Source organism: Rhinatrema bivittatum, chromosome 2, assembly GCF_901001135.1.
Source record: "Rhinatrema bivittatum chromosome 2, aRhiBiv1.1, whole genome shotgun sequence".
NCBI lineage: Eukaryota > Metazoa > Chordata > Amphibia > Gymnophiona > Rhinatrematidae > Rhinatrema > Rhinatrema bivittatum.
In genome coordinates this window covers 309,886,877-309,902,993 of record NC_042616.1, presented here as the reverse complement: position 1 = coordinate 309,902,993, position 16,117 = coordinate 309,886,877, and the positions used below count along the sequence as shown (strand labels likewise).

Sequence of the window (16,117 nt, the reverse complement as noted above, 5' to 3'; positions counted from 1 at the left end):
AAAACTAATCAACAAATTGGTTTTCCCCCCTATGGAACTAATGCAATGAATTTGGGTCCCAGCAAAACGAAAACTGAATTGAAAAGAATTTTTTCCTTCTGCACATCCCTAATACGGGCCTTATAGCTAGGTTCTCTCTTTCTCCAATTGTGGTATTTACTGCAAAGTGTGAAAAAGTTATTGCACTCTGCAGTAATAGCTGTGCTAAAACACTGCACTTTGTGATAAATAGGCTATTACCATAAAACATGCCCATCTTCCTATCACATGTGATAGTTTAATGAGTCCTGGCCTATATTTTTAACTAAATCTATTTATTTATTTATTAAAAATCTTTTCTATATCATCGCTAAGTTATATACCATCACAACGGTTTACATGTAGGCACATAAATTAATGTAGGTGAGGGCGTACAATAGTACATTCTAACAAGTGCCATTCAAGGTTCAGTTACATTATATCATTAAAGGCAATCAATTGTTTAGTGAAGTAGGTCATGACCAAATGTACCAGTAAGGTACTGTTCACAGGTAAAATTCATTATTCATAGCATTACAATTATGTTTATAGTGATGTAGGGTTTGTAGACCACTCTACTGTGCATTCCTAAGTGCTGTGCGCCGGCCTTCTTCTGCCTATTCTTGTACATTTTCTATTCTCCCGGCTCTTTATAAAATGCTTGTTTAAAAAGCCATGTTTTTAAACTTTTCTTAAATGTTTTGCGATCTCTTTGAAATCTGATCTCTAGAGGCATTGTGTTCCAAAGTATGGGGCCTGCTAGTGATAAGGCCCTTTCTCTCACTTGGGTTAGTCTTGCAGTTTTTACTGAAGGAATGGTTAAGAGTGCTTTATTTGCTGATCAAAGTATTCTGTGTGGGACGTGTACTCGTAATGCTGTGTTTAACCAGTCCGATTTCTCATCATGTATTAGTTTATGTATGGTACATAGGGTTTTGTATTTAATTCTGTATTCGATAGGTAACCAGTGTAATTCCGCCAGGGTTTCAGTTATATGGTCCCTCCTCATGTTTCCGGTTAGTATTCTAGCTGCTGTGTTTTGAAGTATTTGAAGTGGTCTTAATGTTGTGTTCGGGAGTCCTAGTAGAAGGGCATTATAGTAGTCTGTGCTGGAGAAAACTAGTGCCTGTAAAACTGTTCGGAAATGAGTTAGTGTTAGTAGTGGTTTTAGTTTCCTGAGTACCATGAGTTTAGCATATCCTTCCTTTACTTTCAGTGATATGTGCTGTTTTAGATTGATTTCAGGGTCCGTTATTATTCCAACGTTTCATACTTTTTCAGCTAGTTCAATTGTCTGGTTGTTATTGAGGATTATTGGAGTTTGGCTGATTACAATATTTTTTCGTTCTAAGTGTAGAAATTCTGTTTTCTCAATATTAATCACAAGTTCCATTTGGTTTAGTAGTTGTCTTATAATGTCTAGGTACATGTTAGCCAGTTTTAATGTTTTCTCTAATGTGTCTTCTATAGGTAGAATTAGTTGAATATCGTCTGCATAAATGTAATGTGTGATTCCTAGTCCTACAAGCAGATGGCATAAGGGCAGCATGTATATGTTAAAGAGGGTTGCAGACAGGGCTGATCCCTGCGGTACTCCTGTTTTGAGATTGATTTTTTCTGATAATGTGTTGTTAATCTGAAGTTGGAAAAACCTGTTATTTAGGTATGAACTGAACCAGTTTATTGTTTTGCCGTGTAATCCGATTTCTTTTAGTCTATTTAGTAGTATTTTATGGTTTACTGTGTCGAAGGCTGCTGCTAAGTCTAGCATTATTAGAATGTAGTGTTTACTGCTATCAAAACCTCTTAGAATGTTATCTGTTAGCGAGAGAAGTAGTGTCTCTGTGCTGTAGTGCTTTCGAAAACCATGTTGAGATGGAAACAGTATGTTATTGTTATCCAGGTTTTCAGCCAGTTGTTTCTGTACTGTTTTTTCTATTAGTTTAGCTATTAAGGGAAGATTTGATACTGGGCAGTAATTGTTCAGGATCAGGGGCTCAATGTTTTTTTTTCTTTATGATTGGTTTTATAATTGCTCCTTTCAGTATATCTAGCATTGATCCTTCTTCTAGGGATAGGTTTATGATCTTAGTTAATGTATAGGATACTGTGTTAGCTGATTTCTTAAGTTCGAATGTTGGTATTGGTACTGAGCAATAACAGTTTAACAGACAAAAACAACTTTTTATTATTGTGTTACTAAATGACCGTTTAGGCTAGGATTCAGTTTAACAGACAAAAACAACTTTTTATTATCGTGTTACTAAACGACCGTTAAACTGTTAATACTCAGTATATTTATTTGCCGCACATTATTTTTTTGGCTAATTATCTAAATGTGTGTGCTTTCTACTCTGCACCTCCTTTGTGCTATATTTTTAACTTACATAATAAACATTTTCCCCAAACCAAGAGTTAAATCCATATTTATATGATCTCTTCTGGTGAACACCACCACCAAAGCTCAGTTTGTGACAGGTTTTAATCACTTTTTAAACTTTAATTTTCCTACAGGCACTGTGTAGGCAGCCTCTCACTGACATCACTGCCCCAAGTCTGTGAGGACCCCTTGGCCTGCACTGTAATCATACCAGGGCTTTGATTACAGCCCTGACACTGTCTACTGGCTTAAGCTGGCATTCCCAGTGCCTCTGCTACAGTGTGGCACCAACCGTTCTGAACTACATTTATCTAGTTAAAAAAACTCATCACAGCACATCTGGGCTCTCTCTGTCTGCAGGTATTTACGGTATTTTAAATTTTATTTACCCAATTTACAATTTCTAGAGTGATACCTCTTATGAAAAATTTAGTTTTCATACAAAGGTTCTTGTACCTCCATAATTGGCCAACCATATACCAACTACAAAGACTTGGATATGTTTTTGGAAGTCTGCAGCCGCTGGTGTCCCACAGCTGGCAAAGAAAGCTTGAATTTCAATTCATAGAAGCCTTGATTCATGCTGACAAGTTTCAAATGTGTGCCAGTGCAACCCCTTTTTTTGTTTGTTACCATGTCTCCAATATATATGCATACATTTTTCCCTGTAATTAACAGCTTGACAATCTGCTGATGCTGAGGGCATTTTTAGCATACAGAAGCTCATATACTTGAAAAAAATGACAAGCACTTTCTCAAGAAAATATAAAAAGAATCATTACATAGTTCAATTCAAAACAAAAGTAACATTTCACAGTTAAAAGTTTGCAACTTATAGATCTTAACTTGATAAATTGTGGGGTTTTGTACTTGGTAAATTTGTATTTGTATATAGTTTAAATATTGTTTTAAAACAAAGTGAATGGTTTTTGATGAAAAATTGACTTTTTTGTATTACATAATCAGAGGTGTGAATCTTTATGCAAAATTGGGAAAATTTGCCACATAAATGTAGTAGAATTTTATAAATTGCTTAGGCAATTTTTCTTTTCTTTTTTTTTTTTTTGGTTTTTGAAAATAGTGTGGGTTATTTCCCAATAGGTAAAAGAAATGGAAAAGAAAAGAAACAAATAATTCCCCAAATGAAATGATAAGACCTCAAGGATCTCTGTGACCCCTTACCCCTGTTGTGCTGGAGGAGGACCCTTGGCCTGGTGCAGGATTAGTATGGCCCTCTGGTCGAACCCAGAGAGCGCCTGCCACCAGGAGGTGGAGCACACAAGGAGACAGAGGCTAGCAGGAGCTTCACCAATAACAGTCTGGAGTTTCCACAAGTTGAGCTCTTGGGTACCTGGACCACCTGGACTTAGGTGGGCCTCCGGTGGTCTCTCAGAGAGGTATCGGAGAGGTGTGCCCACCACGAGCAAGGGTGCGCGGCTGATGCAGCGTGGATGAACTGGACCTGAATCGGAAGCTCCGGAGACCTCAGGGAAACAACAGTTCAGGGAGGTCCTCCGGATGAGACAGGCAGCACCTGCAAGTCTAGCCACGTGGAAGCCGCGGTTGTTATCCGAGTATGTTGGCCCAATGGTCACAGGGGGCCAGAAGAGAGTGTCCGAGTGAAGCACAAGGGTCAGAGCCAGAGTATCAGTCCAAGACAGTTCAGCCAAAGCAGGGGTCAATACCAGAATCAGTCCGTGCATAGTCGTGGCAAGCGAAGGTCAGTTCCAGGCGGCAGACATAGCATGGTTAGGCAGGCATTGGTCAGTTCCAGGTGGCAGACAAGAGAATGGTCAAGCAGGCAGTGGTCAGTTCCAGGTGGCAGGCAAGAGAATGGTCAGGCAGGCAGAGGTCAGTTCCAAGAAGTCAGTCTGGATAGGTACTACCTGGGAAGGATACAGAAACAAGGAGACGCTGGGGCTGGAGACGCTGGAACAGGAGACACTGGAACAGGAGACACTCTGAAACAGAGGCAAACTATCACACCAACGGTGTCGACCTGATTGCCAAGGCAAGGCTCTGGGGGAAGAGCCTTGCCTTATATACCAGGGCTATGTGATGTCATCTCCGGGAGCCGCAGGCCAAGTTCCCGCGCTTGGCCCTTTAAAGGGAAGCATGGCCCACGTGAGCATGCACCTAGGGGCAGGGCCGATGCCATGGAGGACACCAAGCCCCAGCATGAGGAGCGCTGAGAGCTGGAGGCCCCAACGGGCCTGGGGACACCTGGGAGCGCTGCAGGCGATGGGAGCTAGCTGCGGACACCAAGGAGGGAGAGCCAGAGTTGGTGGAAGGAAGTGCAAGGTGAGTAGGGCTGGGATGTGCAACAGTACCCCCCCTTCTAGGCCTCCCCCTTACCAGTTTGGGCTTTTCAGGATGACTTTGATGGAACCCTTGAAGCAGGTCTTTTTTGTAGATGTTATGAGAGGGTTCCCAGGAGTTCTCTTCTGGGCCGAAACTCTCCCATGACAGGAGGTACTCCCAATGCCCCAACCGACGACGAACATTGAGAACCTCTTTAACCTGGATGAAGTTCTCAGGTTCCCCCTTATGCTGAGTGGGAGGAGGAGGCCTGCGCGAAGGCCAGGAGAGGACCAAAGGTTTCAATAATGACACGTGGAACATGTTGTGGATTCCCATAGAGGCAGGAAGTTGCAACTGATAGGTGACTGCACCAATGCGTTGAAGGATAGGGAAAGGTCCTATGAATCTGGGGGCTAGTCGTTGAGACGGTAGGCGCAGTCGAATATGTTTTGTACTGAGGCAGACCCTCTGGCAAGCCGGAACAGTGGTGCAGCCTGACAGTGGACGTCGGTAAAGCATTTGGCCCGCTCAGCTGCTTGGTTTAGTCTCTCTTTTACTTGATTCCAAAGTCTGCATATAGTTTGCGCTGTAGACTGAGCTGCAGGAGAAGGTACAGTGAGTGGAACTGGTAGAGGTAGGCGTGGCTGGTGGCCAAAGACTACTGAAAAAGGTGAGACATCCGTGGCAGAGGCAATGTGAGTATTATGGGATAGTTCCACCCAAGGCAAGAGGTCAGCCCAGTTATCTTGCTGGTCATTGGCATATGATTGTAGAAATGATTTTAAGGAACGGTTTGTCCTTTCGGCTTGGCCATTTGCTTGCGGATGATAGGCTGAGGTTAAGTTTAATGTAATATTAAACTTCTTACAAAGGGATCTCCAATATCTGGCAGCAAATTGAGGGCCTCGGTCGGAGACGATTTCCTGTGGTAGTCCATGCAGACGAAATATGTTGGTTAGAAAGAGTTTAGCTAGTTCTGGAGCTGAGGGGAGACCAGGTAGTGGGACAATGTGGGCCATATTTGAAAAGCGGTCAATGATGACCCAGATATCGAGGGAGGCTGGTCCACAATAAAATCAGTAGCGAGGCTTGACCGGGGTTCAGTGGGCACAGGAAGAGGTTGGAGGAAACCCCATGGACGGCCAGTTGGAGGTTTTTGCTGCACACAAACTGGACAGGAATCTACGTAGTTGTAGGAGTCCTTTATCATACTAGGCCACCAATAGTGCCTTCGAAGCATCTTGAGAGTCCGGGCTCAGCCGGGGTGACCAGCTAGTTGAGAGCCATGAGCCCAACAGAGCACATGCTCATGAAGACCGCAGGGGACCACCATCTTCCCGACTGGTACTGTAATGGTGACTGCAATGGATATGCAAGCTGGATCGATGATGTGCCTAGGAGTCTCGGGTGTATCCTCTGGCTTGACGGAGTGAGAGAGAGCATCTGCCCAGAGGTTTTTAGCTGCTGGGCGATAGCGGAGCTCGAAGTTGAAGCGTTCAAAGAACAGGGCCCACTGGGCTTGTCTGGGATTAAATAAATGGGCTTCCTTTAGATGTTCTAGATTCTTGTGGTCAGTAAATATTGTGAACTTGTATTGTGCCCCTTCCAGCCAAGGATGCCATTCCTGGAGAACCAGCTTCACGGCTAGGAGTTAACGGTTCCCTATAGTGTAATGTTGTTCAGTGGGGGAGAATTTGTGTGAGTAGAAGGAGCATGGTACTAAGGTTCCTTTAGTGGAGTATTGACTCAGAACCGCTCCTGCTCCGATGGTGGATGCGTCAACTTCAACAATGAAGGGACGGTTAGGATCCGGATGACGCAGACAAGGACCAGAATAGAAGGCTTCCTTTAAGGCGTGGAATGCTGACTGGGCTTTGGGACTCCACACTCAGAGGTCACATCCCTTCCTTGTCATGGCAGTAAGTGGAGCGGCTAGAGAGGAGTAGTTAGCAATGAAGTTTCGTTAATAGTTTGTAAACCCAAGGAATCTTTGTAGGGCACAGAGGCCCACTCGTGGCCAATCTCAAATACCCTAGAGCAGGGGTCCCCAACCACCAGTCCTGCGGACCAGGACCGGGCCGTTGGGGGTTTTTTGCCAGTCCGTGGCGCCGCCAAGCACCGGCAGGTGTGTCGCGTGCTCCCGGTCTCTCCCGCTGCTCTTCCTTCCCTGCTGCCGTTGCCACCGGGCTATCAGTACGTTCAAGCCCAGTGGGAACGGCAGCGGTGCTAGAAGAAACTGTGGCACCCGCAGCTGGCCTTTTCTTCTTCCCGCACCTGCCACCCCCCCCCCCCCCATGACCCAGAACAGGAAGTGATACACAGAGCGGTGCGCGGGAAGGAGAAAGGCCGTTCCACGTGTAAAAGTAGCAGCGGCAGCAACAGCATCGGCCCCCGAGCAATCAAAGCAGCCGGTAATCGGGAAAGGAGACAGCAGCATGAGCCTCCCGCAGCCGATGGGATTCTTCTTTCTTGGCCTGCGGCGGCTGGAGGAGGAGGCTGTTGCAGCTACCATTTGTGCTGGCGGGGGGGGAGGAAGTGAGGGAGAGAAAGAGAGAGAAGCAGCCAGCCAGCCTCTGTGTGATTGAGAGCATGTGTGTGATTGAGTGAAACTGGTCAGAGAGCTGATGTGTGTGTGTGTGTGTATATGTGAGAGACAATGAAAGTGACTGCTCAGGGAGATGACTGATGTGTATGTGAGAGTGTGAGGCATTAGTCAGGGAGGTGACTGATGTGTGTGTGTGTGAGAGAGAGAGAAAAAGCATGGAAGTGAGAAATATGGATATGTGAGAAAGCATGGGCGTAATAAGCCTGGTGTTGTGGGGTGTGTGTGTGAAAGAAAGCATAGGAGTGAGAAGTGTGTGTGTGCATGCATGAGAGAGAGAGACTGGTTGGTAAGGTGATGGGGTGTGTGAGAGAAAGAGACTGGTGTGAGTGAATGTGAGAGAAAGAATGTGATTCAGGGAATGAGAAGCCTGTGCATGTGAAGAGTGAGCATGGGAGTGAGAAACCTGGGTGTGTGTGAGACACAGCATGGGAGTGAGAAGCCTGTATATCTGAAAGAGAACATGGGAGTGGGAAGCCTTTGTGTGTGTGTGTGTGTGTGTGTGTGTGTGTGTGTGTGTGTGTGTGTGTGAGAGAGAGAGAGAAAGAAAGTGATTATAGGAATGAGAAGCCTGTGCATGTGGAGAGAACAAGCATGGGAGTGAGAGACTGGTGTGTGTGTTTGTGTGAGACAGACAAAGTGATTATGAGAGTGAGAAACCCATATATGTAAGTAGAACACGGGAGTGGGAAGCCTGTGTGTGTGTATGGCATGAGAGAAACTGTTCAGGAAGGTGACTGGTGTGTGTGTGCCAAAGACTGTTTGAGAGATGATTGGTGTGTGTGAGAGACAGAAACTGGTCATGGGGGCATGACTGGTATGGTGTGTGTGTGAGAGACATGGGCACTAAGGAAGAGGACCATGAGTATAGAGCTTAGCTTCTACTGCTGCTTTTGGTGTGTGCCACGGCCTGCATGGAAGGGGAGTAGGAGAGCTGCTGGAGGGGGTAAGTAAAGGTGGCTTTTTAAGTTTATTTTTCTTGATTGACTGCCATTTTAATTATGTGATGTCTGTTTTTTTGAAATATTTTATTGGTGTTTGGAGAATGTTTAATAGTTTATATGAGTTTTTAATTGTTGGATGTTATTCTGTTCATAGCTGTTTTGAAACATTTATTCTGCTTATTAGTATAGTTTTACAATTATTTCTGTGTGGGGATCTATAGCTGCTTGCTAGTTCCTAAGAAGAGGTGTATTGGTTTTTAGGACCTGATTTAATATTTGTAGTGTTACCTTTTCATAGATAGGGTTGCTTCTGTTTGAGTGTATTCCATAATACAGGTGTAACTGTGTGCGGATTAGTTTATGTGCACTACTACAGATCCTGGGAGTATGTTATGTCGGTTCTGTGTCTGTTACTGAGATGAGATATTTTATTAGCATGTAAGCATTTGTATCAGTCTTATTTGTTGTGTTTTCTCAAGAGGACATGTATTGGTGGTAAACTGCTGTCTTTTCATAAGTAGGGCTATTGAGCCTGGAAGTAGAAGGAGTTTGAATTGCTGTTACTGAGATGACACCAGAACCAGAATATCTTTTTTGTAGGGTGAGTTGTATGGGGAATGTCATAATTCTGCTTTACATCCATTATTGTGGGTCAGAGGGGTTCCCGTGGATGCAAACTGTACTTTTACATCTAGCTCCGTGACAATCATGGGTCAGTGTGTCATGCATGTGAGAACCTATGGTGAGTTGAGTCACATTCACATTATAAATGTCATAATTAAATGATAAGTATGCACTGAAATCCAACCCCTTCCATAACCCTGCCCCATATGACCAAAGCCCTGCCCCTGCCCCACCCCCACCCCGCCCTGCCGGGCCATGGAAAAATGGTCTTGCTTGAAGCCGGTCCCTCGTGCAAAAAAGGTTGGGGACCACTGCCCTAGAGTTTATCAGGATCCATGGTGAAGCCACGGTTGAAAATGATGTAGCCTAAAAATGGAAGACTAGGTTGTTCAAAAATACACTTTTCCAATTTTGCATAGAGATGATGGTCTCTAAGGCATTGGAGGACTGGACGTGGAAATGATGGGACTTTAGGTCTTTGGAGAATATTAGTATATCATCCAGATATACCACAACAAAGGAGTTTAAAAGGTCCCGAAAGATCTCATTCATTAAGCATTGAAATACTGCAGGGGCGTTGCAAAACCCGAAGGACATTACTACATACTCATAGTGGCCGTCTCTTGTATTGAAGGCGGGTTTCCATATGTCTTCTGGTTGGATTCGTACAAGGTTGTATGCCCCTCAGAGATCCAATTTCGTAAAGATTTGTGTGCCCTGCAGACGATCAAATAGTTTGCTAATAAGCGGCAGTGGATAGCGATCCTTATGAGTCACTGCGTTCGACCATATGTAGTCTATGCAGGGTCTCAAGCTGCCATCTTTCTTCTTTACAAAGAAGAACCTGGCTCCCACCGGGGAATTAGAAGTTCTGATGAATCCCTTATCTAAATTCTCCTTGATGTACGCAGACATGGCTTGTGTTTCAGGAAGTGATAGAGGATAGGTTCTGCCCTTAGGAGGCATGGTTCCGGGTAGTAAGTCTATAGGACAATTAAATTCTCGAAGTTGCGGCAAGATATCAGCGTTTATTTTGGAGAACACATCCTTGAAGTCCAAGTATGGAGCAGGTAATCCAGGAAGGGTTGTAGTGTTGAGCATGGTCACCAATGGAGACACTTGCCGTAAACAGCAGGTCTGACATTGAGGGCCCCCTGAGTTATCTGTAGGGACTGCCAGTCAAAGTGGGGTGCATGTAACTGGAGCCAGGGAAGTCCAAGGACTACAGGGTATGTGGACCTTCTCAGGATCAGAAGAGAGATTTCTTCGTCATGGAGAGTTCCAACGGTGAGACGAATGGTTGTGGTACAGTGAGTAATACAACCGGGGATGTGTTCCCCCTGGATTGAGGCGATACAAAAAGGTATTCCAAATGGTTGGGACTGTTCTGAAGAAGTTTAATGATATCTTCCATGATAAAGTTTCCACTTGCCCCAGTGTCTATTAGAGATGTGAATCGTGTCCTCGATCGTCTTAACGATCGATTTCGGCTGGGAGGGGGAGGGAATCGTATCGTCGCCGTGTGGGTGTTTAGAGTATCGTGAAAATCGTTAAAATCGTGAACCAGCACACTAAAACCCCCTAAAACCCACCCCCGACCCTTTAAATTAAATCCCTCACCCTCCCTCACCCCCCCCCCCCAAATGCCTTAAATTACCTGGGGGTCCAGCGGCACACTAAAACACGGCACACTAAAACCCCCTAAAACCCACCCCGACCCTTTAAATTAAATCCCCCCCCAAATGCCTTAAATTACCTGGGGGTCCGTAGCGGCGGTCCGTAGCTTAAATTACCTCCGTAGCCTTAAATTACCTCCGTAGCAGCGGTCCATAGCGGCGGTCCGTAGCTAAATCGGGGGAAGGGGGAGAGCAGGAAAACCGGCACACTAAATCGTGTAGTCTTCAGCCGGTGCCATTTTGCAAAATGGCCACCGCAAAATGGCGGCGGCCATAGACCAACACGATTCGACGCAGGAGGTCGTTCCGGACCCCCGCTGGACTTTTGGCAAGTCTTGGGGGGGTCAGGAGGCCCCCCCAAGCTGGCCAAAAGTTCCTGGGGGTCCAGCGGGGGTCCGGGAGCGATCTCCTGCCGCGAATCGTTTTCCGTACGGAAAATGGCGCCGGCCGGAGATCGACTGCAGGAGGTCATTCAGCGGGGGTCCGGAACCCTCGCTGAACGACCTCCTGCAGTTGATCTCCGGCCGGCGCCATTTTCCGTACGGAAAACGATTCGCGGCAGGAGATCGCTCCCGGACCCCCGCTGGACCCCCAGGAACTTTTGGCCAGCTTGGGGGGGCCTCCTGACCCCCCCAAGACTTGCCAAAAGTCCAGCGGGGGTCCGGAACGACCTCCTGCGTCGAATCGTGTTGGTCTATGGCCGCCGCCATTTTGCGGCGGCCATTTTGCAAAATGGCGCCGGCTGAAGACTACACGATTTAGTGTGCCGGTTTTCCTGCTCTCCCCCTTCCCCTGATTTAGCTACGGACCGCCGCTATGGACCCCCAGGTAATTTAAGGCTACAGAGGTAATTTAAGGCTACGGAGGTAATTTAAGCTACGGACCGCCGCTACAGACCCCCAGGTAATTTAAGGCATTGGGGGGGGGGGGGGTTCGGGAGGGTGGGGGATTTAATTTAAAGGGTCGGGGTGGGTTTTAGGGGGTTTTAGTGTGCCGTGTTTTAGTGTGCTGCTGGACCCCCAGGTAATTTAAGGCATTTGGGGGGGTTCGGGAGGGTGGGGGATTTAATTTAAAGGGTCGGGGGTGGGTTTTAGGGTGTTTTAGTGTGCCGGTTTTCCTGCCCTCCCCCTTCCCCCGATTTACGATTTTTTGACGATAAATCGGGGGAATTGGTATTGTATCGTGGCCCTAATGATTTTTGACGATTTAAAATATATCGGACGATATTTTAAATCGTCAAAAAACGATTCACATCCCTAGTGTCTATTAGGGCGGTGGTAACAAAGGAGCGTGTCTCCCCTAGGAGGGAGATAGGGAGTAATAGTTTGAGGGCCAGAAACAGTAGCACCTAAGCTTGGGACCCCCGCCAGGCTCAGGCTTTGGAGTTTTCCCGGACGCACGGGGCAGGTTTGAAGAAAGTGTCCAGAACCACCGCAATATAGGCGGAGGCCTGCTTTTCTGCATCGGAGTCGTTCCTATGGGACCAAACGACCATGATTGATTTGCACGGGCTCCTCGGGAGGCTGAGAGGCCGGTAAAGCCTTCAATGGGGGACTCACTGGAATATGCTGCCAGAGGATGTGGTTAGTGCAGTTAGTGCAGCTGTGTTTAAAAAAGGTTTAGATAAGTTCTTGGAGAAGTCCATTAACTGCTATCAATCAAGTTGACATAGAGGTAAATTTTTAAAGAGCTGCGCGGGCATCCATGTGCATGCAGTTCCTGGCGCGCACTCATAGATGCTCCGATTTTATAACATGTGCGTGCTCACATGTGCATGTTATAAAATCGGATAACTGTGTGCACAAGTGCGCAGGTTCCAAGTCCAGTGCACAGAGGGGGTGTATTTTATAAAAAATGCATGGCAACGCAATCGGGCCTTTAACCCGGTTCCCTCTCTGTTCGCTCCAATAAAGGAGGGACTGGGAGGGAACTTCCCTATTCCATTAACTAGCCGACCTACCTACCTATGTTTTTGTTATAGAACTTACCTGCTCTCCTGAGCTGCCAGCGTGTACCTCCCCAGGACAGGACCTAATGGCGCTGTCCTGGCCAGCCCCTGACCCACCCAGACCCTGCCCCTTTTAAAGAACCTGGCACTTCCGCATGTACCGGTGGATGTGTGTGTGTGGCTGGGCTGCTATGAAAATGCGCTCGGTGCTGGGGCGGCCTGGCCACAGCACAAACTGTCGGTATTGGCGCATGCTGGGGAATTAAAATTCCCCTGTTAGGGAATAGCTACTGCTATTACTGGTATCAGTAGCGTGGGAGTGTTTGGGTACTTGCCAGGTACTTGCAGCCTGGATTGGCCAATGGTCACTGTTGGAAACAGGATGCTGGGCTTGATGGACCCTTGGTCTGACCCAGTAAGGCAACTTCTTATGTTCTTATGACATTGGAAGAAGTGAGTTTTGTCTGAGGGGTGAAATTTAAAATAAAGGTGTTTATTGTGAGTGATACTAATACTGCTTATCATTTCTATAGCACAACTAGATATAGGGTTATTATAGCCAAACAGTAATAGTTTTCTCGTGGACTGAAATATAAATAGAATACTATTTGCTTTAGCTTTCATTTTCTTTAAAAAAAAACAAAAAACCTCTTTCATTAAAATTGCAGTTCAAAACAGAATATAAAGTACTCTGCTACACTCTAACCACCAATGCTTTCAACCTCATAGGCAACTTCTTCACGAGCCTCGCGTTCCTTTTCTGCATTAATACTTATCTCATTGCTAATGCAAGACAGCCGCGCATGCACGGGAGTTTTTCAGAAGCATTAGGCTTACCACTCCTCCCGCCCCCCTCCCTACAAGGTCTCCCCATGTGTGAGCTGCCCTTCTTTTCTGCTTTGGCTGGCTCCCATTCTGATCGCCAGGGCTGCTAGTTACAGCTCTCTCCTTTCTCCTCTGCTCCTTCAGATTCTGTGGTGTTGTGTGTGGGGTTTTTTTTTTTCCTGTGAAGGGAGCAACTGTTCAAATATACTTAAACCTAAACTGGCAGGCTGGAGGCATAGGAGCACTCAGCTGAAGGAGAAGCCAAGACAGTTTGGGAGAAACAAAAAGCAGGAGGAGCAGAGGCAGCAAATGCAGATTAGTACAACCTTCAGAACCTAGCCTGCACCGAGCATCTTTTTTTTTTTTTTTTTATCGGGCAAAAGGAAGAAAGAAAAGAATAACAAAAAAAAAAAAAAAAATACAACAACGAAATAGCAGAGGAACTGTGGCTTTCCGCTTTAACCCTAATCTCCATAGCGATTTAAGAGGGGAAAAACATGATTCCCCCAAACAATGCTAGTGAAGACAGCCTGGAGAAAGAGAAGGAAAATAATCTTGGAAGCATGAATCAACCTGCCTCTCCAGCTTCTATTGCAAGCCAGCAATCAAAGGTATTTCATTTCCTTTTAAAACGCCAGCTTTTCTCTAACCTGGTTCTCTGTTAACTTTGAAGTTTTGTGGTCGGGGTAAAAGGCTTTTCACATGGTCAGGTACACAGTGCTAATGCTCTTAGCAGTTCTGTAATATAATTTAACCAAGTGAATCTTGTGTTATCAGCGTTCGTATATCAGCAGTGAACGTAAACATTCTTTTTAACTTTACTTCTGTGCGAAGAAGAAGCCTTGATGTAGCAGGTGGGAGAGGGGCGGTGTTATTTTAAAAGCGTCTGACTGGTACACGTTGGGAAAAAAATAGAAAAATATGGATAAACAAAGGAAGTCTGTGCTGTATTAAGGAGATGCCAGCAAGGTCTATGCATTTATATAGCCAGCATACACACACTTACACCTATATTTAATCTCACACAGATTGTGGTGGTTGAAACTTTTTCATATGCATGGAGAACTAATTTGATATCTGCGATTTACAAGAGAAGTAGCAACTATTAAAATGGACATTAGAGCATCCCAAATGTTGTTCTGTAAATCATATCAGAGAAGATCATGTTATGTATACTCATAAGGACAGAATGTGAATAAGAAACTTCATTTAATTAATCCGAAAATAGCCCATCAGCAATGAGCTGAAAATTTCCTTTCCTTTCTAATTGGTCATCTATCAAAAAACAAACAAACACCCCCCCCCCCCCCCCAAGAAACAACAACAATAAAACCCCACTTCTGGCACCTAAGAATGACAATTTAGCTAACCTGCTTAATATTTAGGAAATTTGGGTTCTATTTTAAAAATATTTTTTTTCTCATCATTACGAATATCTAACTGATGTTGTTGCTATGCAGTTTACACAGCTTGGTTATGGATCATTGGTTTCCCCTGCTAGCTGGCTGCCTGGTATTCTCTAGTGGTCCTCCATCCAGGTAATAGCTAGGTCTGACCCTGCCAAGTACACATAGGGCACAAGATCTTATCACTGATGAAAATGCGCCCTGCTTACTGTATTTAATAATGATAATTGCATTTTTCTTAGAATTCAACTTCCTCTGATTTATTATATTTGAAGCTTTAAATCCTCTGCCTATGGCATCACATGCTGTTGCTGTAGAAATTGTTATGATGTCATAGCCTGACTATTACCTTCTCACTGTGGATAAGGTGCTAAAGTACACAGATTTCAAGCACTAATAAGATACCAGGAAAGAGAGATTTTTAGTACCTGCGTCACAAAGCATGTGTTGCATTACCCATAAATATCTTTTCAAGGAATTCCCTGAAGTAGTTTTAAATATTTGGATTAAATGAATTGGGAAGTAGAAGAATGTATTCTAACACTTGTGAATTGTTGCCCCAGACAGTACTATGCAATAGATATTGTTTTCTGTGGATTTCTGATATATACTCTTTATTAGGCATCCCAGGTATTTAAAAAGTATGCAAAGTTTGTATCTGCTTTTCTTTCTGTGTATCTTATTTATATCCCTAGTCTGTCTGTCATCTTCTCTGTTCTTCTCCACCTTTCATTGTCTCTTCATATGTATAGTGACTAGCCAATATATGGAAGTTAATGATCATGAAATGTTTCAGTTCCCTGGTCAACCTTATTGAACATGACCAAAGCAATGGCCATCTCTTCTTGGCCAGTGTAAGATAGTTACAGCCCTTTTCTCTAACTGATCCAAATATAGGAGTAGATTTTAAAAGGTGCATGCGCGCATCCATGTGCACGTGGTTCCTGGTGTGCACACATGGGTGCACGGATTTTATAACATGCACACGTGCGGCGCGTGCAAGGCCCAGCCACACACGTGAGTGCCGATTTTTACGCGTGCGGCCATTTTAAAATTTGGGCGATAGTCTGTAGGTCTAAAGTATTTGTGCAAAGGTAGACGTATATCACTCTCAGTGGTTCTCGGGCTCTGCCCTTGTTGCCCCCTACATGGGTTTGTTTTTCAATATGACGAAAATATGCAGAATAATCAGGTTCTCAAAGCAAAGGTATGCAACTGTATCTCCTGTATATTCATTGCGATTTTCCAATAACTGGACCTATTTGGAAGTTATGCCACTCAGAGTGGAGAACCATTGCCATAGATGGTGTAACAGGGAGGTATTGACTTGACATAAAGAGCACATCTGAAAGTGAATTAACTCTTCCTGGGTCAGTGGTTTCCTTTGCATCAC

General features: G+C 45.0%; 1 protein-coding gene across 1 annotated transcript in view; it reads left to right on the top strand.

Moving 5' to 3' along the window:
- The first annotated feature begins 13,368 nt into the window (after positions 1 to 13,368).
- Positions 13,369 to 16,117, top strand: part of LOC115084617 (SH3 and cysteine-rich domain-containing protein-like) — a 432,464-nt gene continuing 429,715 nt past the window's right edge. Inside the window, exon 1 of the mRNA XM_029589704.1 lies at positions 13,369 to 13,929. Coding sequence (XP_029445564.1) covers positions 13,816 to 13,929 — 114 coding nt within the window. The 5' untranslated portion in view covers positions 13,369 to 13,815. The remainder of the gene's footprint in view (positions 13,930 to 16,117) is intronic.